Source organism: Rhineura floridana, chromosome 2, assembly GCF_030035675.1.
Source record: "Rhineura floridana isolate rRhiFlo1 chromosome 2, rRhiFlo1.hap2, whole genome shotgun sequence".
In the NCBI taxonomy this organism is placed as follows: Eukaryota; Metazoa; Chordata; class Lepidosauria; order Squamata; family Rhineuridae; genus Rhineura; species Rhineura floridana.
The window spans coordinates 105,317,566-105,339,189 of record NC_084481.1 but is presented as its reverse complement, the minus strand read 5'-3'; the positions used below and the strand labels follow the sequence as shown (position 1 = coordinate 105,339,189).

Sequence of the window (21,624 nt, the reverse complement as noted above, 5' to 3'; positions counted from 1 at the left end):
AAACTTCCATCAATTTAATTTCCAGCAAGCTAATTTTAAAAAAAATCCAAAGCAGTATCTACTAAAGCTAAAAGCAAAGACATAGAACATAAGCAGTTTCAGTTGATTAACAATCACAACAGCCTGTAAGCCATACACTAGCATTTTGAACTTGGATTAAGTATAAATATACCTACATGTTCCTTGAACAACCTTTCCTGCATTTTGTTCTTGTTAAGAAAATAGTGCCGGGCCCAGTCACCTGATGTCAAGGACCTGAAGGCTTTTTCCAAGTGCTCATCTTTCTTAAAACGCTCAATTACCTCCTTCAGTTCTTCCTGCCTTCCTTTTATTGGTCGAAACCTAAAAAACAAGATACTAGTCCAGTCAACCAGGGCATGCTTGCTTGCTTCATATGTGTAGAGCAATTGAATCACTATGTGAGGGCCATAAACAAAAATGAATATTGCCATCAGCAGGTTCTACACAACTCTGAGTATTAAAGGAAGTAAATTCAACAGAAGCACAGCTATTAGATTCCTTATTTATGGAGTTGTGGAGATGTTTATTTGGAATGTTGTATTCTAAGCAGTATTCTAAGCAGCATGGGAGCTGTTAAGTTGGAAGTGTCCCATTAATGGGAATGACAAGAGTCTTTTCCTCTGAGGCACCTGCACTCATGTAGGAAGCCAGCTGTGCAGATGTAACATAGAGAACTTTGGTTATGGGGCGGCATAGAAATACCTTAAATAAATAAAATAAATAAATAAATAAATAAAGCAAGCAAGCAAGCAAGCAAGCACCAATTCTTGTCAGTCATGTTGACTACCAGCTGAGCAGTGTGGACTGACTCATCCCACACATCTGGGTTACAGGGATCAGAAGCACCAAAACAGTACACAACTCTCAAAATTAGAGTCATCTGCACCTATTCTTAAAGACATTTAACACATAAATTAGTTCTAAGAATTGACAAGGTGCCTCATCCCATATTAAGATTATTTTAAGCAATTACATTTCTAATCAAAGCTATAAAGTAAAATAGGCACGGCTCCTATCTGCATACAGACTGTTGTAAATTTATATATCACCACTCCCAGTCTATGACCACCTCTAGTAGGACCTTATAATGCAAACATAGCATTAAAGCCTAACAGCCAAATATGGTTGCAAGCAGTCAGGCACTATCCTCACTTCCCTGTGGGAATCAACAGGGGAAAGCAAAATCTTGTGCAACTGATTTGGTGTTCCAGGCAAAAATTCAATACACTGGCCACATTTCTAAGAAATGTCATCTGTCCCAGGAAGAGTCCCAAAACTCTTGTCCTCATCACTTACAAAAAGCCTTTCCTTTCATGAAAAGTGGGCAAAGGGTTTTGCTAAGACACGCATTAAGGCTGGAAAGAATAAAACAGATGAGTTCCTCAAGGACTAGTGTTAAAACCTACATTATTCAAGTTTCATGAGTTACCTTGAGAGTGAAAAGTAGGAAGGCATTGGTGAAATTCATGCATGCCTAGAAGTTAACAAAGTGCTGATCTTGATCAGGATATGGACTGTCATCACAAGTGACTAATAAGATGAGGCTAAATCTAAATGCTGTCAATGGCTGTGTTAGAGGAGTAGCATTTCCAATAAGGATAGGGATACATTAGTACCCTCATACAAAACACTGGGGAAACTACATCTGGAATGCCTCACAGAATTTGTCATCAGTGTGGATAATTTTTAATTTTCATATGTAAAGAAGAGTCCCTTGAATAACTATAGGAATGGGGATTTTACCAGCACAGTTGAAGAAACTGGCCTGTTTAGCTTAGGAAAAAAGGAGAAAAAAGGAGGTTCAATAGGACTTTCAAACATATGACAGCAGGCAACATAGAACAGCCTTCCTCACCCTGGTGCCTTCCAGGTGTTTTGAACTATCACTCCCATAATCCCTGCGCACCGGCCATGCTGGTTCGGATGACGGGAGTTATACTCCAAAATATATGGAGGACATTAGGTTGAGAAAGGCTCACGCAAAAAGTTAAGAAGAATTTGGCTACAATAAATGATTACAAACAGGACACTTAACAAGATTTAGGCTAGTAACTGGCAAATTTCATCAGTAGCAACACAAATTTCTAGAACTGCAAGAACTGTGGGAACAAAGGACTTCCCTGTGTTCTAGAAAATAGCAGTGTATATGGGACAAGTTTACATGTACGCAGCAGCCACACATGGTTATTTTTCTGTTTTGTCTTAATTTGTTTTTGGATAAGGTTTTTCAAAACTTAAAAAAATAGCAGTGTAAAATTATTATTATTATTATTATTTATTATTTGTATCCTGCCCTTCCTCCCAGCAGGAAGGAAGAATACCACACAGTTTTATATTTTGGTGCCCTAATCTACTGGGGTTGAGAAGCCACCCTACCCAGTCATTTCTGCTAGACGCATTCAGGCTGCAATCCTAAACACACTTATTAGAGAGTAAGCCCATAGAGCTCAATGGGACTAAACATGCACAGGCTTGCACTGCACAAATGCCAAATAAAATCATTTTAATATACTCTTGAGGATCCTCTTTCTTTTTGTCCTCCTTCCCTCATAATTTTGCTTTTGTCATAGTTAAGAAGAACAGGCCATAGAAAAAGGATAAACACTTAGCCAAAAAATCAAGCCTATTCAGTACCCCATAACAGACATTTACAAATCTGAGTATTCTTTAACTGTGTCAGCTATACATAACCAGTATGTATTTTGAACAAATGCTTGCTTTTATTACTAGTGACCCAGGCAAAATGTTACTATCAATTAACTCACATAATTGCAAGCCTAGCAGAACTCTGAAGTGAATTGAGAAAGCACAATCCTATCAAACATGGCACCAGATCATTTATGATCTTAGAATATAAATTTCACAGCATTAAATAGTGAGGAAGACATGCTACTTAACCTGATTCAGGGATAGACATGAGATTCACTTTCAGTTCTCGCTTATCTCTTTTCAAATGCATCATGGAAATGATTTGATGCCACAGACCTATTTTCAAACGTATGAGTGGATTTTATTATTTTAGGGTCAAATTGCAAGTTATGCTAAATGGGTAGCATGCAGGTGTCTATTTAATTACAGCTACGGAGACAATTCTAATCAGGACTGCAGCACATAGGAAGGGAAGTTTAACCCTTCTTTCCCCAGCTGTGATCCTGGCACATCTACATGGCTTAGAAAAAAATACATAAATCTCCCACTGGCCCCAAGGAGAGGGTTTTTCCCCTAACTTCATAGGCACACCAGGCATGGGTGCGATTTTCAGCATGATCACAACTAAGAAGGATTTAACCTCTTCTTTCTGTGCACTGGGGTCCTGTAAATAAAGGGGGGGGAAATACTTGTACACTAGGCATTTAGCATAATATGCTGTTCGACTCCTAGCCAGGGGAGTGAGGGGGAACAAAGAAATTCAAGAGACAATGAGCTCCCAAATTCCGTATGTTAGTTGCTTCGATTCTAGTCTAAATATGTTGCATTAATACTCCTCTATATGGTTCTGGTTTCATGACACACTGGCTATAAAGTGTCAAACAAATATAATGTCTAAGAATGATGTTTCTGATTGTTTCCTTAAAGTCAAGCAAGTAAAAACCCCATCTTTCCTAAGTGTGGAGTAATGAATAAAGGCATTCTGTACTTTAAATGCAGTGGCATATTCTACTATTTTTATTTTAAGTTGATATACTTTAAGGGAGACCAAAATTAGGTTTTAATATATTTTGAAATTTGTCTAGTTATTGAGTGTCTATACATCATTTGTTCAGGGATTTTAAGCTCCAAAGTCTCAAAGTGCAGGAATATTTTCATTATGCATCCTACAAGTATGCAACAACCTGCACAGAGCAGAACGTTTTGATCTAAATAAGCTTAACATTTTTACTTTATTCTGTGTAGGGAACCAGTAGTTCTGCTGCTAAGGTTGGCTAATAATTGCTTTTATTACTATGTGAATGCATGTACCCCTCCCTGTAGGTGTGGGGCTTGGCTCATTTTCTCAAATCGTTTGGAACTCTTTGCTGCACAGGCACTATTTACTAATACACCTTCTCTCTTCTTTTGGTGTACTTTAATTTACAGCAATCTGTAGAAGGGGATGGCGAGTGATTGATTGGCCATGACTTATGGCAGGAGATTTGACTAAGTACCCTTTTGGTCCCTTCTCTCTATGATTCTAAGATGGTTAAAACTGGTAGGTACAAGAAAATCCTAAGAAGCTTCTAGATAATAATGTACTAATGTACACCGTAGAAGTCTGCATCCCAAGCACAAAATATATGCTATTTGAGAATCAACATTACATCCAACATAGAAAAAATAATATATGCAAGGTACAGGACCTCATTTTGAGCTCAGAATATGTCATAAGTGTTTCAATTATGATGTCAAAGACATATTGAGTGTTGTTAGAAGCATATATTCCAATATACACAGTGACTTTAAATGTGGTATATGAAACTTTAAATACTCTCCATTCTGGTGGTGGGTCCTAATAAAGTAGATGGTAACATTTATCACATGAGAAGTTGAAAAACAAATCTTTTCCCATGCATAGTCAAGAGAAAGTGAAACAATGTTCTAAACATTTTTAAGATCCTTGATCAGTATCTGCTTTCAGTTAACTTGCATTTAATAATTGTCTTACTTTCACAACTCTTTTAATAAGTTCTGAAATATCTCTTGCAAACTCCTGCCTGGAAACATCATACGGATGTCTCCTGCTTGAAAAATGAAATATCGATTAAGTTCTCATATGAGAGTACACCAAAGAATCCATTCTTGATCTCAAAAATGTGTATCCATTATGGACAAGTAGCAGCAATGCACTGTATTTCAGACTCTTTGAATTCTATGGAGTGAGTCTGTAAGACGTTCAAAATATTGCTGCTAGATTGTTGATGAGAGTTGAGCTGTGGCACAATTGTCTTTCACCTGCGTTGAAGCAGTTTCACTGGCTCCCAACAAATTTCTGAGCCCAATTCAAAGAGCTGGTGCTTACCTTTAAAGCCCTAAGACCCAAGTACTTACTGACTTCTTTCCCCTGCATCATTCCATCTGATCACTGAAGTCAAATTTTGAGGATGGTGGATGGTGACCAGAGAGAAGGCTTTTTTTGTTGTGGCATCCAATCTTTGAACTGAACTCCACAGGGATGACATCTATGTGATCTCCTTGATCCCAAGGACCTTTTAATTATCTCCAACTTTTTAATTTTTTTAGTCCTTTTAATCCAATATTAAGTTTATAACTCTGTTATGTTGATGGTGTTTTATCTGTTGTCTTTTGCTATTTTACTGATTTTGATTTGGCTATATTGCCAAACAAGACAATGAAAGCCATCAAATTTTGACTTTTTAATGGAGTATAGGAATTTTCAATTTTTTTTTAACTACACATTTGCATTATCCAGGACTGAATTAGCAAAATATACTTAAATACAATATTGTATACTCAAATACCCACTATTTCACTACTGCGAAATTTGTATCATTGTTTGATAAGGAGGGCTATTTAAAAGTCTTTCTTTCAAAGAAATTGATTCAGTGGACAATAAGAGTTTAAGACTATTTTCACAGCAGAATTGCAAGATAGTCATTAACATATTTCATCTGCTATATCAATACAACTGGAAGCCTTGATTAATTTTACCTGTAGCAACAGCACAATCTGCTTTTTTTTACCAATATACCTAAACCTTTTTTTTAAATTCCGTGCAGAGAAACAGGTTTTTAATGCTTCAAGCATCTGCAAATTGAGCCTAGGACAATCCATTTATTTTTAAATCCTATCCTAATTTCCCAAAAGATCACAAGGTGGCTAACAAAGCAGAAAATAACAGTGTAAAAACAAATAAGCATCCCCAAACTAAACATCACAAAATCTATCTATCTATCTATCTATCTATCTATCTATCTATCTATCTATCTATCTATCTATCTATCTATCTATCTATCTATCTATCTATCTATCTATCTATCTATCTATTTTTTAAAAGAATTAGATGCAGAGTTATGAAGGCTATTTAGCCCAAAACAACACAAGAGGGAGGAATCAGGATGTTTGGAAAAATTCCAAGGTTTACAGAAGTAGAATTTTAAAAAAAAAATCTTAAGGGGCACCCCAACTCTAATAGCAATGGGAACCAAACATACTCAGCCACAGGATGCTGGCTAGCTGGCTTTTTGGGGTGGGAAGGGGAGAATAGAATGGAGTATTTTGGAAAAGGGAACAGCTGGCTGGAACCCTAAAATGAGCACCCCACACCACAGTACTTTGTTGCAGGCCCCACTTGTACATAGTTTAAAATTAACTAAGGATTAGAAGATACTCAACTGCATCAAGAGCTGCTCAAGTGGAAAAAATTCTGGTAATGGTGCTGTTCCATGAAAGGTTATACTACAGTTACGTGCCATGTTCTGCAAAAGATTGTGCAATGCCTTGTGCTAACATGTATCTTTAAATGATATGATGTAAAAAAACCTTGTGCAACACCTTGCACAAATGGAAACACTTTTGGATTTCAGTTATCTTTCCTCATGCATTACACTGAGTTAAAATAGCCCTTCTGCACATGGAAGAGAATTCCCACACTTGAAATAGCAATCTGGATCTAACCTAGAAAACTAGAGTAGCGCTCTCATAATCAAAAGTCCCTACAAGTGATAATATTAAGTTTCCCCACCAAAATAAAATGGGAAAGAAAGTTATAGGGGTTTTTGCCTGCATATGAAGGATTATTAAGTTATTAAAATAGAATAGCAACTTTTCCAGCAAGGTACTCCTATAGAACCTTTGAGATAAGTTACAATACACACTTATTCTCAGACTGATTATTGAAAAGTGGCACATTACCTAAAGAGAATAATGGATGGCTCTGAGGTCACACAAGGAGACAATAGCTCAAACACAGCTGGAAGCAGAATTATCAGATCCATCAGAAAATAGAATGGGCTTTTAGGCAGAGGTGAGCATCTTTCAAATATATTAAAGAATTATTTGGGGTAGTGTAGGGAGAGAACTTATGGCAAATACATTTTCTAAAACAAACTAGGGGTAACACACATCTGTTGCTCCTGAAATTGCCCAAACTGTAACAAGTGTTGAAGGCTAGCAGCTGAAGCATCATGAAGCACCTTCACAGTTGTGTTTTGACAGTACTGGGGTAGACAGTGGATCTCAGGATCCAAACTAGAAACTATCAAATTCATGGACATGCTTTATCCCAAATGAAAAAAAAGTAGCACTGAAGAAATTCTTACTCGATTACATGGTACACAATGCCATCGCATAGAAGTAGGGAACCTGTGAATGGGCTGCAACTCCCATCAACCCTCACCATGGGCCATAATGGCTGGGACTGATAGGAGTTGGAGGCCAACAACATCAGGAGGTTCCCCAGCTAGCCTTAGCAAGACAAGTCTAAGATGCCAGTCAAAGGTAAAATATAATTCTACCAATGTAAAGAAGCATTTACAAACTGATTCTATGCATGCTGCTTCCACACAAGTGTTCAAACAGCCCTTAAAGGGTAGGGCACCTAGCTCCCTAGGACTATTTTATTTTCATATCTTCAGCATCCATGATGACCAATTCCTCAAACTGCAAAGCAGTCAAAATGTGCATGCAGTTAGGCTGAGAACCAGTAAGTTGCCCTCTACTGCAAATTTGCACTAATTTTAAAATAAAGGGAAAGTTAAAAATGTAATAATCTGAAAATTTCATCTTGAAATTCATCTTCTCCTTACTGCAGCAGATAATCTATCCCAACTCTCCTCTGACCATTCTGTGTCAAAAACATTACTTAACTAAATATAGCAAAAATATCTCTAGCATAGGGATGGAGGAAGGAATTGGACAGGATAATTAATGAACACAGAGTGAAGAAAAGACTTGTCTCTTAAAATAAAGTTGTGGTTGGATCTTGTTTCTAAACAGTTAGTTGAAATGTATTCCTTGGAAATACATAATTATTTTCATTCAGATGACAAGGCGACCAGGTCAGGTCACACAATCAAATCCTGGTTTAAGCCAGGGTATGTATGCGCTTCATATACTTATACACAACCCCTTTGCTCCAGCTTTGCTTCCCCCTTCATGTGAGCAGGGAAACCAAGAAAAGGCAATTAACCATAGTTTAAAGTTTGGTTCCAGATTCTGGATTGTTTGGAAGCCACTAACCAGATTCCAAGTTACCATGTAACAGGAAACTATGGTTAACCAGTTTCTTGGTTTGTTTTCCTCGGTCATGTGAAGGGAGGAGCAAGGCAGGAGCAAAGGGGCTGTTTGCAAGTGCAAGCAGTTCATGCATATCCATTTGATCATGTGAATGTGGGCATGTTCATGAAAGAATGAAGCTTGAAATATTTCAATTCTGGATCTTCCTGTGCCATGACTTGGTCAGGGAAACTCCCTAGATCAGTGGTTCCCAACCTTTATGAGCACGGGACCCCGTTTATAAACTGAATTTTTTTTGTGACCCCCTCCCCCCAGGGAGGCAGGCTGGCTGCCAAGAAGGAAGGGGGAAAGCAGGCTTGCTTCTTTTTGCTTCACAAAAAGCCCTCTCCTCTCATTCTAAGTAAGGCCATTGCCAGTAGCAGCAGTGCAAGGAGACAGGAATCGGTGATAGTAATCCCCTCTTCTTCCTGGTAGCTCCACCCTCAGCCTCCTTTGGCATCTGCCATATATTTTATAGGCAGATGGCTGCCCTTAGTGCGCCTGAAAGACACTCTGGCGCTTCAGCAAAAGTCCTCCCCTCTCGTTTGGAGCAAGGGGGAGGTGTCATCTGCAGTGCCAGTGGGAAGCATACAGTGTCGAGGGAGTGAAGACTTCTTAAAAAAATTAATAAATAATTCATTTATTTACTGTTCACGGCCCCCTCTGGATTACTTCGCGGCCCCCTGGGGGTCCTGGCCCCCAGGTTGGGAACCACTGCCCTAGATCATAAAATGGTGACTCTTTAAAATACCTATGTCTACGTAAAGATAATGCTTTACAAAAAAAATAATGCTCTGCAAAACATGGTCCAACATGATATTCTTCAAAGAACGTTTAAGCTTAAAGATCCTATTAAATTAGACTGGCATAAGGTCAACTATGTAGGAACAAACTTCCCAAGTTTCTTAGCATTCCCCCTCCCCACAAAAAATCTCAAACCTCTACAATGGTTTGGTTTATAACTCATATTAAACTATAGTTTTAAAAAAAACCTATGGTTTAATGTGAAAGAGCAGCCTGCTGATACATGTTACTCAGAAGTTCCCTGCTACACCACAGAAAAACAAGTCAGAGTCTGGCTTGCCATGTTGTCTGAACTTTGGCTCATGGTTTGTTTCCTCCAAACAAGCTACAAGCAGTAACTAGTTTGCTCTTGGTTTATGGCTCACAGGATTGTATCCAACAAAGTTGTGCCTTTACCACAAGGATTGACTTCTGCCTGCACAATGGGACTTCCTCTCAGTCTCCTTTCCCCACCCAAAAAAAATGTTCTTGTGGGTTACCCCAGCCCTCCGGAGTAGATTGGGGGGCATGGGGAGAGAAGAACGAGAGGAAGTCCTGTTGTGCTGGCTGAAGTCTTTGCACTAACCACACAACTTTGATGGGTACAACCCAGAGATTGTACCACAACCCAAAATCTGGGTTCAGGTGATACATCAAGCCAGACGCTGTCTTGTTTGTCTGCGATGAAGCTGCATGAGGAGCATCCCAGGAGCTTCTGAGCACTGTATGTTTCTGGGCCAGAATGAAATCAAAGGGTCAGCAAAATGTTTTAGAGGCTGTTAAAAGTGTCAGTTAGCCATTATGCTCAAGACTGAGTTCAGTGCCAGGACAGTAAACAGAGATGGAACCCACCTACCTAAAAGCTATATTGTGAGCTCAAGATAATAATAATGAATAGAAAAACATGAAGAATACGAACTATATGAACTATAAGAAAGGATTCCTCCTATAAAATACGACAATGGAGAGCTCATGTTCTGCAAATCATATTATCTCATACAAATGACCTAAATGAAAGCTAATCTTAGTGATAAAAGGCAGCAATCAATCATTACATGACGATTGATCATTGCAGTTGTTCATTTCATTAACACATGATAAATCTAATGAGCACATGAACAGAAAGATGTGGGAGCACTTATAGTGGTCTGAAAAATTCAAGATTTTGATAGCACAGTGCTGCACTTCTGTAACTTTTTGGGTATACTATATAACCCAAGGTCTTATTTGGTAGACGCAATGGAGATGAAAAGAAATCTGAATTAGAAAACCTACTAAACCAAACATTCTGGTCTCAAGGGAGCATCTGAAGCACAATTCCCATTGTGTTGTTATATTTTAAATGTTTAAAAAAAATAATTCGAGAATTCAAATTTACATTTTTTCTTTACTATTGAAAAGCACAAGGCTTTATGTTTTCTAGACAGATAAATCAAAGCAAATTACCTAGTATTCATTTTATGTGTTTGAAAACCTAAATACGGATCAAGAACCAAACTAGTTGCTAGGTCATCGTTCTCACACAGCTCCTTGGCAGACATTCCAGAGGAAGGCACGTAGCGACTTTGGCTCTCAAATCCCGAACCACCACTACCTGTATAAATCAAAAGAAATGTTAGTATTAGCTATTTTAGACTGTTGACTCTTCTGGATCTTTCCCCTTTAAGAGGCAATCCCATGAAGGACAATAATACAGCAGAAGCTTTGAGACCAATGTGGTTTGTCCTAATATCCAAGTTCAAAGCATGGGCGGAGTGAGGTAGGAGAATGAGTCTCCACTGTCAGACTGGAAGCACAGTCATCGCTTTTTATTTATTCGTCACTTTGACCTAGGGAATTTACGTTTAAAATGTAAATGAACCAAGGCCCTCTCAGCTTCTGTTTATACCAATTTAATAAAGGGAATTATTCACTGAAATCATAATTACTCGTGATGCTGCATTCATCAAGAACCAACCAGCTGATACTAAAGTTTGTTTGGTGCAGTTAGTGTACTCGTGTATTTAATAGTGCTAAAGAAAAATACTATAAAACAAGAGATTGGTCCCTTGGACCCACCTGAAGAGTGATTTTCACAGGTACGCCTGCCATCAGATTGGGTAGTACTGCCATCTAGCGTCCGAAGGCAAGAATGCACTAGAGTTAAAACCTGGGGCTCGAGCCCCTCCCACTCCAGTCTTCATGATGATGAGTCCGAAGTGGTAATCTGAAAGTAACCAAAGGGCAAAAGCCCCAGCAGCAAAGAAAATATACATAGCAAATATCATAGAACTTGCAACATAAGAACAGGTTTTAAGTAAAGAAAATCAGACGGAGCACGAAGCACATAGATTGAACTATATACGAAATACTGAACCAATTTCCCCAGAAATCCCCCACAAGGGAGGGACGTGATGGCAGGCGTACCTGTGAAAATCACCCTTCAGGTGGGTCCAAGGGACCATTTTCCACAGGTAGCCTGCCATCAGATTGGGATGTACCAACGTAGCCCCCTAATAGGGAGGGATTCCTAGGAAGTTACAAATCAGAAATAATGTGTTGCAGGACACGTCTTCCGAAAGAGGCATCAGCTGAAGCATAGCGATCAATCTTATAATGCTTCACAAAGGAGTTAGGGGTAGCCCATACCGCCGCTCTGCATATGTCTGTAAGAGGAGCATTAGTTAGGAAAGCCGCCGTAGTGGCAGCAGACCTGGTCGAATGGGCCGTGATGTTAGACGGCACTGGCAAATTAAGTGACTGATATGCAATAGAAATACAGGCTCGAAGCCAACAGGACAAAGTGGATTTGGACACCTTTTTTCCCAAAGATCTCGGATGAAAGGATACAAATAATGCGTCTGTCTGTCTAATATCCTGGGTGCGAGAGAGGTAAACTTTGAGCGCTCTCCTAACATCCAGCGAATGCCAGGCCTTTTCGAGGGGATGGACCGGCTTTGGACAAAAGGATGGAAGTACAATGTCCTGGCTACTGTGGAACACTGAGTTGACCTTAGGACAGAACGATGGATCCAGCCTCAGGACTACAGAGTCCTTATAGAGTACGCAGAGATGACGGGCCGATGACAGGGCCTGTAACTCCGAAATCCGCCTCGATGAAGTGATAGCCACGAGGAAAAGGACTTTAAAAGACAACAGTCTTAGAGGCACTGAGGCAAGAGGCTCAAATGGAGGTCGCTGTAATGCCTGCAAAACTTTGGAGAGGTTCCAGGATGGAAAGTGGTGACGTACCGCTGGAGAGAGGTGGGTAGCTCCTCTTAAGAAGCGTTTGATGAGCGGGTGAGTGCCCAGGGGTGCTGCCGATGTAGAAACAGACAGAATTGAGGAGATGGTGGAGGCCTGTCTACGCAGGGTGTTCGGTCTGAGTCCCAATGTCATGCCTCTGTGTAGGAACTGTAGAACGTGCTGTACAGTGGCTTGGGGTGCTGAAAAACCTTTAGAAGTGCACCAGCTGGAAAAAGTACGCCAAGTACTCTGATAGATTCGAGTAGTTGACAGACGCCGAGATGCTAAAATCGTGTTTATGACCCCTTGAGACAGACCAGCAGAGATCAACTGTGTCCGCTCAAAAGCCAGGCTGTCAGTCTCAGCCAGTTCGGGTCCGGATGCCAAACTGGTCCTTGGGAGAGAAGATCCGGCCTGATTGGAAGAGTCCAGGGAGCCGCCATTGACATCGAGAGGAGGTCCGAAAACCAGGGTCTGCGAGGCCAGTAGGGTGCTATGAGTAAAATCCGTGTCCGTTCGAGTCGGAGTTTTGTCAATGTCCTGCCTAGGAGTGATATAGGCAGGAAGGCATACAGGAGCCCGTGTGGCCATGGTGTCGTCAGCGCATACACTTCTTCCGCCGTTGTCTCTAGGTACCTTGAGAAGTAACGAGGCAGTTGGCAGTTTTGGCTGGAGGCGAAGAGATCCAGTGAGAGGGGGCCGAACCGCCGCTGAAGGAGGGTGGACACAGCTGGATGAAGTTTCCATTCTCCCGGATGGATCGTTTGCCTGCTGAGCCAGTCGGCCATAACGTTTAGCGTGCCGCTGAGGTGTTCTGCTCGTAATGACAGGAGATGGGACTCGGCCCCGTCGAAGAGTCGTGTCGCTTCCTCCTGTAGAGCCCTGGACCTTGTGCCTCCTTGTCTGTTGATGTGAGATTTCATGCAAACATTGTCCGTGCGAATTAGGACGTGTTGTAGAGCGAATAGTGGTTGGAAGTGTCTTAGAGCGAGATGAGCAGCCCTGAGCTCCAGCCAGTTGATGTTGTAACTTAGTTCCTGGGTTGACCACACGCCTTGGACAAAGGTGGAGTTGCAATGGGCTCCCCAGCCGGACAGACTGGCATCCGTGGTGATTAGGACTCTGGTTGGGTCCCGGAATGGTGTCCCCTTGGTAAGGGAAGTTGTGGATACCCACCAGCGGAATGATTGCGTCAGAGATTGGCCCAGAGGAATTACGCGATGGTTGGACTTGGAGATGTCCGCTTGAAAGAGTAGGAGAGCCCATTGTAAAGGTCTGGAATGATGTCGGGCCCACGGAACGATGTGGATGGTGGAGATCATTGCCCCGAGAAACTGGGCCAGAAACATGACATCTGCTGTGGGGCGATGTAGAAGTAAGTTTGCCATGGCTGTGATGGAAGCAATACGGTCTGGGGACAGAAAGGACATGGCTAGGGATGTGTCCAGTATTGCCCCTAAGTGCTGGAGGCGCTGAGTTGGTTGTAGATGACTCTTTTCCGCATTGATCAGCCAGCCGTGAGAGTGTAGTGCCTCTAGGGTGAACTGGATCTGCCTGTTGGCCAAGTCCCGGGAGCCTGCTCAGAGGAGGAGGTCGTCGAGATAAGCATAAATATGGACCTCCTGGAGGCGGAGATACGCCAGCATGGTGGCCATCACTTTGGTGAAGACTCGGGGGGCCGAGGAGAGGCCGAATGGAAGGGCCCGGTATTGAAAATGGAGGTGGCCTAGTGCAAATCTCAGGAACCGTCTGTGACCCGGGCAAATTGGGATGTGTAAGTAAGCGTCCTTCAGGTCGATGGACGCGATAAAGTCCCCTTGTTGTAGAGCCTCTACAACAGACACCAGAGATTCCATCTTGAAGTGGCGGTATTTGACGAAGCGGTTGAGGCCCTTGAGGTCTAAGACCGCCCTCCATGAGGAGTCTCGCTTGGGAACCGTAAAGAGGACGGAGTACACGCCTTGTAGCCGTTCGGATGGGGGAACAGGCTCTATAGCGGCTATCTCTAGTAGATGTCGTAGTGCGTCCTGCATGATCTTTTTGCGTGCCCTGGAGACGGGGGAGATGCAAAATTTGTCCGGTGGTGTCCGCCAAAATTCTATATTGTAGCCCTGGGTGAAGAGAAGTCTGACCCAGGAGATGTTTGTCAAGTTTAGCCAGATGCTGGAGAAGAAGGAGAGTCTGCCTCCAATGGGGATGGAGTCAGAACTGCCTGCGTTGACGGTTTCCTCTGCCATATGCCTGCCTGCTCTGGTATTGGCCCCTGTATTGTGATCGTTGCCTGGACCAGGGTGCCTTGAAGGGACGGAAATTTGTAGGCCTGGTGTCCCGTCCTCGTCCACCGGGTTGTCCTCTCCGAAAGGGTTGGAAGGAACGGTAAGGGGTAAACCGTCGTCCGGGTCTGCGGTCGTCTCTTTTGGCCGTAGCTAGTGCAGGTTTACGATTGTCCTTGGGGTCGACAAGGACTGCTTTGAGAGCGTCCTCGCCGAAGAGCATATTTCCCGAGTATGGAGCTAAGGATAAGTTGGTTCTGGCAGTCGAGTCGGCGTCCCAATGTTGGAGCCATAGAGTACGACGAGCTACAATTTCGGCTACAAGGGCGCGTGCACCGTGATGGGAAGCGTCTAATGTGGCGTCGGCCACAAAGGCAGCAGCCTTGTGTATCTTGAGGATACCTTTCCTTAGTTTGGCGGGATCCGGGTTGGGTTCGTCAAGGATATCCTCTAACCACATCATGGAAGCCCGTGAGAAGATAGAGGCAGTAGAAGAGGCCCGGATGGAATGAGTGGAGGCCTCATGGATCTTATGGAAGACAAAGTCAAGCCTCCTCTCATAGGGGTCCTTGAACAGTGATTCGCCTTCCTTTGGAAGGAGAGAACGGGATACAAGATTGGAAATAGGTTGGTCCACCCCCGGGACGTTCAGAAAGGACATGGATTCCGGGTCCAAGGTATAGAGCTTGTTGGCTAAGGAGGAGGAACGATGTGGACGAAGGGGACGGGCCCATTCTTCTCTGGTCAGTTTTTTAATGGGGTCTGGCACGGGAATGAAGTGCTGCACTGATCTGGGGGACTTGAGAACTCTGGCACCCTTGACAGGAGGGACAACCGGTTGAATAAGTTCTGGTTGAATGCCAAGAGTGTCCAAGACTCTACGTGACAGACGAGAGAAATCCGCCGGGTCAAACAGGCGATAGGAGATCTCTTGCTCCTGGTCAGATTCCCCACTCCATTCATCCAGGTAAGTCTGAAAAACATTCATGTAGTCATCAGACTGAGATTGTTCTACGTCCAATCTACCCCTGACCACCTCATATGGGTTAGGAGAGGGTAGTGGAGCATCAGTATTGTCACCGGGTTGTCTCGCAGAGCTGGGCTGTCGTGAGGTTCCGGGCTGAGAAGACAAATGTAGAGTAGGCTGGGGATGAGATAGGCACCCCAGCAGCTCTCGTAGTTGTTGCAGGAAGTCAGGGGTCAACTGTATCCCTGGGGGAGTGGAAGAAGGTAGTGCCTGTTCCTGAAGAGGAATTTGAGGTTGCCCATGCAGAGTTTGAGGAGCTTGACAGGGGAATCCTTCAAACTCTTCCTCTGAAGACTCAGAAGGAGACTGGAAAAGTGCAGGAACGGCTGCATGGCGAGGTTTCTCTGGGAGTGATGATAAGTAGCGTGCTCTCTTGGGCGCTCCGTGACCAGACAGGTGTTTAGTCTTTGCTTTTGCCTTGGCGTGTTTATGTTTAGCTGGCTGGCGTGGGGATGGCCGGCCTGCTTCAGGGGATATTGTCACCTCAGGGTTCAAATCCGCCATGACAATCTCTGAATGACGCCCACAATGGGGAAGGAGCGGTAACAGAGCCAAGGTAGAAATAGTATAGGACAGACTAGAAACAGTATGACAGGAGTGAGTACGCCCAGTACGAGAAAGGTAACAACTCGGGTAAGGTTGGCGCCAAGCTAAGTACACGCACACAATGGGGAAGGTGCGAGACCGCTAGTGACACTGCCAGAGAGGTAAGCTTTATTTAAAAATCGCAGTGTGGCCAAGGTTAGATACACGCACTCAATGGGGAAGGTGCGGTACCACCAAGGTGCACAGACTAGTCAATTGGATGTGCACCTACAAATATACACACACACAATGGGGAAGGTGTGGTATAACAGGGCTACTGGATGTGCACCTACAAATATACACACACACACTGGGGAAGGTGTGGTATAACAGGGCTACCTGATGTATCTGAAGGGAATACTGATTAAGTGAATATGCTGCTGGAGGAGGCTGAGAAGGCTGAGTAATAAATGGCAAAAAAGGGGAGGGGAGTACCACAGCCGCGGAGCCCCCGCTAAATGGGAAAGAGCAGCAGCCGCTGCTGGAGGAAGTTCTGAAAGCTGAGTAACAAACGGCAAAGAAAAAAGGGGGGGAGGATCGCAGCCGCGGAGTCCCTGCTAAATGTAAAAGCAGCAGCCGCTGCTGGTGAAGCCTCAGGGAAGAGCCCCGAAGAAATCAAGAGGTAAAAAGATAAGAAGAGTAACAGAATGGAAATAAGACTTAGCTATGCTCTGTCTAAATTCAGATCTGCCTCGGACGGAGGCAAGAATGAAGACTGGAGTGGGAGGGGCTCGAGCCCCAGGTTTTAACTCTAGTGCATTCTTGCCTTCGGACGCTAGATGGCAGTACTACCCAATCTGATGGCAGGCTACCTGTGGAAAATGACAAGATAGCAGCACGGAAACTGTTCTGTAAGAAACTAGCCCTCTATCTTATTTGCATTTGGCCAAATGACTGGTGATGTCTTTCAAATGTAGGACATGCGGCATGCTAGATTCTCCTACTGTACTTTTTTTGTGTGAAAGATAGTTAGCTTGCAAGAGGTATATTGTATATCATTTTACATTGGGCTTGCTCTGCACATTTTCAACTGGAGTGCACAATGATCATTCACTTCTGAAAAAAACTCAGAGTGGGAATATTATGGATTCCCTTTTGTATATGCTAAATAAGTCATAGAAATTGCCATGCATGTATTTAATCGGCACCTAAAGTCAATATTTGGGTTTTCAATTTTTTTATGTATTTTAGCAAAAAAGGGGATCTCAAAAGATAAGGAAGACAACATAAACAAGGGCATACATTTGGTGTTGGGGAAAAAGCCATGGAAACTACATAACCGCACAACTGGAGAGCTAACAAAGTTTCCTGTTTGTTAGTAAATGTTCAACAGACAGGCTGTTCAAATATTGTGAAGACATAATTTCTCCAGCCAGCCTTACAATTAGCACCTGCCTGGTTGGCTGTGACATGCATAAAATGCTTTCTGGCAAATCTTCTCTTCTTTGATGATAAAGAGTTCACATATCTATCTCACTTTCCCTTCTAATGTTAAATAACTGCTTACAATTAAAATATAATGGACAGTCTGAAGCTTTAATAGCGTAGCCCTACCTAACACAAAGGTCTCTCAGAATTGCTTCCGATGGTATACCGATAGTTGACTTCCAGTAAAAAACAAACAACAAAAATCCTTTTCATGCAGTTGGTCTATTCAATGAAAGTGTATATGGGAGAACTATTCTCCCATGAGATTATGAATTTTGTTCTGTGAAAAGAAAAATCATGCAAATAGACCATGTGCATGAACAGCTTTGTTTTACTGAAGATGTCAACGTGTCAAAACTGATTCGTCAAGTCCCTTCCAGCCTCAGAACAGGCCTGTAACAGAGAGAGAGCGCTATGCTCATTGTCCACATGGTATGGAGGCAGATCTTGAGGAAGTCTCCCTTTCCCCTTCTTAAGCCTGTTCATTCCCAGGTTCTGAAGTTGCAAAAGGAAAAACAGCCCATGCCATGGGTAGATGGGGGGAAGCACAGGTGACCACCCTCTGGATAAATATTTGTACTGCTGCTTTATTAAGTAGTTAGAGCTGATAATTTTAGGAAGCCAAATTTTGCCCCTGGCTTAAATTTGTAATGGCACACAAAATACAAATAGTTGTGCAAAAACATTAAATTGCAAAGGATCTTTCTGTCAATATAAAGAAGATCAACTTCTCAGACCTGAAGTGAGTAGACACCTTTTATTTGGACCCTTTTATGCAAAATGATTATTACTGACATTAGTTCTCCATGACATGCCTATGCAATACCAAAAATCTTTAAATAGACTAGTGTGTCTTGGAACACAATGGGCCACTTTCCCCTTACATACAATATAATAAGTTCATCAGGTTTTTAATCCCAATTTTATCATCTTTATTAATATCCAAGACTTGAGTAAAATAAAAATTAAACTGAATAAGTACAAGATCCTTGCAACTGTTCCCACGAATACCATGACTATGATCCATATTCCTGTGAAGTTAATGGCAAACCTCCCACTGATTTCATAGTTGTAGATTACACCATCATCACTTGTTTTTCTAGTACACATAACAATGTGGAAAATTTGAAATCTCTACCACTGCACATTGTGTTGGTCACAATTTTTCTAGTGATTCACACAGAAGAAGATTCACATTTAAGCGTTCGTTGGGACTTCGGTTTATTTCAGAAATAAAAATGAATTATTCAACTACATTAATCTGTCATGCAATAAAGGAATTTGTTAACCAGAAACAATGTATGTACAGATAAAACAATATACTTCATAAATACAATATTCATTACATTAAACATGCACACCACAATATTTCCATAAGAAAACCAGAAATTACAAATAATTAAATAGAGATCATTCCTATCTCATTAGCATATACATACATCTGCTTGACCGTCTCTCAACGCCATTTTTGCCAGTCTTTGGATTTTCCTTTCCTGGGTGCTGTAATTTGGACTGGTTCTGATGGTGATCATTAGATAACCTGCTTCCATTTCTCCGGCCATTCACCACCATGTTCTTGGATTCTCCCAACCACTTCATTCCCACAGGCAATTTGTCCCCGTTGCATTTAGTCCTTCTTCCAAAGGCGTTAAGAAGTTAATTGTAGTTCAGCTTCCTAGCAAAAATATAACACACAAATAAAATAGTTCAAAACCCAGCTGTAAGATTTATTGTATATGTCAGATGGCCAATAACTGACATATACTGGCAATGTCCAGATTATTATATACAGTGCCTTGCAAAAGTAATCAGACTGCTGAACATTTTTGTCATATTATTGAATTACAAATGGTACATTGTAATTTTGTTCTGTATATTTTATTTTGAAACACTGAAACTCAAAATCTGACAAGAAGAATGGGTCAAAATCCCTCCAACACTGTGTGCAAAGCTGGTACATACCTACTCCAAAAGATTTAAGGCTGTTATTGCAGCGAAAGGTGGCTCTACCAAATATTAATGTGTGGGGACTGAATACTTATGCGAGCAACATGTTTCAGTTTTTTATGTTTCTTACAAACATTTCCCAACATAAAACCAATTTCACCTTACAATAATTGATTTTGAGTTTTAGTGTTTTAAAATAAAATATCATACGCAACAAAATTACAATGTATCATTTGTAATTCAGTAATATCAGAGCATTGTCAGCAGTCGGATTCCTTTTGGAAGGCATTGTATTTGGAACACGTACAGGCTGCTGAACACTTAATACCACAAAACTTAAAAACTTAACACTTTTGTTTTAAAACTTAAAATAAAATGCAAAAAAAATATATAAAATACAGTTCTCATAAAATACTCTCAACAAATACTATCAATGAATAGACCCATGTCTCTGGGAAAGCCTGCAGAAATAAAGTCTTGAACAGATGATAAAGCTGTGATCACTGATACCCGTCTGATTTATATGGAGCATATGTTGCACAGGGCAGGTGCCCTGTTTTTAATTTTTTTAAAAAAAATCATGACATACAGAACTACAACTCAAAAACAAACTAAATGCTTTATAAAACAACCAGGTATGCTAATATGATATGCAGGCAACACTTCCCCCTCCCCAGAATATTTTGTATTATATTTTGATAAGCAAAGGTCAAGTTACTCAACTGAAACCAGGATTTTTTTATCCAAGCTGTTTTTAAGTATTAGGAGCATCAAGAAGTTATTTGAAGGGTTTTTTCAAGTTTAACCTATAGGTTTAGAAAAAATGTATTATACAAATAACATGTAGACTTCATGTGCATCTTAATGTATTTCCATCAACAATTCTTCCAGTTCTCTCAAATCCTTCCCCAGCCTGATAGCATCAAGTATGGTTGAAAAAGAAATATAGCAATCCAGGTGCTTCCCTATGCTTTTGAGTTGCCAATACACTGTACTGAAGGGGAGCTGTTATCAACAGTCAACAGTTCAACAGTCTACAAAAAAAAAATCATAAAAACCTTCAAGTGTTTTTATTTTAAAGGGTTCTTACTCACTGTCTGCATTTGCACATCACACTCCTGAAAAAACCTTCCTTGGACCCGGAAAATTTCAACAGCTACAGACCAGTAGCGAATGTTCCATTCCTGGGCAAGATCTTGGAACGAGTGGTTGCTAGCCAACTCCAGGCGCTATTGGATGAAACTGATTATCTGGATCCATTTCAATCGGGTTTCAGGCCCGGTTTCGGCACTGAGATAGCCTTGGTCGCCCTGTATGATGACCTATGTCGGGAGAGGGACAGAGGGAGTGTAACTCTGCTGATTCTCCTTGATCTCTCAGCGGCTTTTGATACCATCGACCATGGTATCCTTCTGGAGAGGCTTGCGGAGTTGGGAATTGGAGGCACTGCTTGGCAGTGGTTCTGCTCCTACTTGGCGGGTCGTCTCCAGAAGGTAGTGCTTGGGGAACATTGCTCGACACCGTGGGATCTCCAATGTGGAGTCCCGCAGGGGTAGGTTCTGTCTCCCATGCTTTTTAACATCTACATGAAGCTGTTGGGTGCCGTCATCAGGAGTTTTGGAGTGTGTTGTCATCAGTACGCTGATGACACGCAGCTCTACTTCTCCTTTTCATCCTCTTCAGGTGAGGCTGTCAATGTGCTGAACCGTTGCCTGGCCGCGATAATGGACTGGATGGGAGCTAACAAACTGAGGCTCAATCCAGACAAGACTGAGATGCTGCTTGTGGATGGTTTCTCTGCCCAGGTGGTGGATACCTACCCTGTCCTGGATGGGGTTACACTCCCCCTAAAGGAGCGGGTTCATAGTCTGGGAGTTTTTTTAGATCCTTCCCTGTCACTTGAGGCTCAAGTGGCCTTGGTGGCTCGGAACGCTTTCTACCAACTTCAGTTGGTAGCCTAGCTACGTCCCTACCTGAGCAGAGAGGACCTTACATCAGTTGTACATGCTCTGGTAACCTCGCGATTAGACTACTGCAATGCGCTCTACGTTGGGCTGCCTTTGAAGACAGTTCAGAAGCTACAGCTTGTCCAAAATGTGGCGGCCAGAGTAATAACGAGGACCA

The 21,624-nt window shown here is 42.0% G+C and overlaps 1 protein-coding gene across 4 annotated transcripts in view; it reads right to left on the bottom strand.

Annotated features, from left to right (window-relative positions):
* KMT5B (lysine methyltransferase 5B) overlaps nt 1–21,624 on the bottom strand; it is a 47,760-nt gene that overhangs the window by 11,051 nt on the left and 15,085 nt on the right. For 3 of the 4 annotated variants that reach the window (XM_061609970.1, XM_061609972.1, XM_061609973.1), the window contains exons 2-4: nt 18,993–19,228; nt 10,462–10,609; nt 177–357 (exon numbers count right to left, since the gene is read on the bottom strand). In XM_061609970.1, the coding sequence (XP_061465954.1) occupies nt 177–357; nt 10,462–10,609; nt 18,993–19,152 (489 nt within the window). In that variant the 5' untranslated portion in view covers nt 19,153–19,228. The remainder of the gene's footprint in view (nt 1–176; nt 358–10,461; nt 10,610–18,992; nt 19,229–21,624) is intronic. The other variant, XM_061609974.1, reaches the window with a different exon arrangement.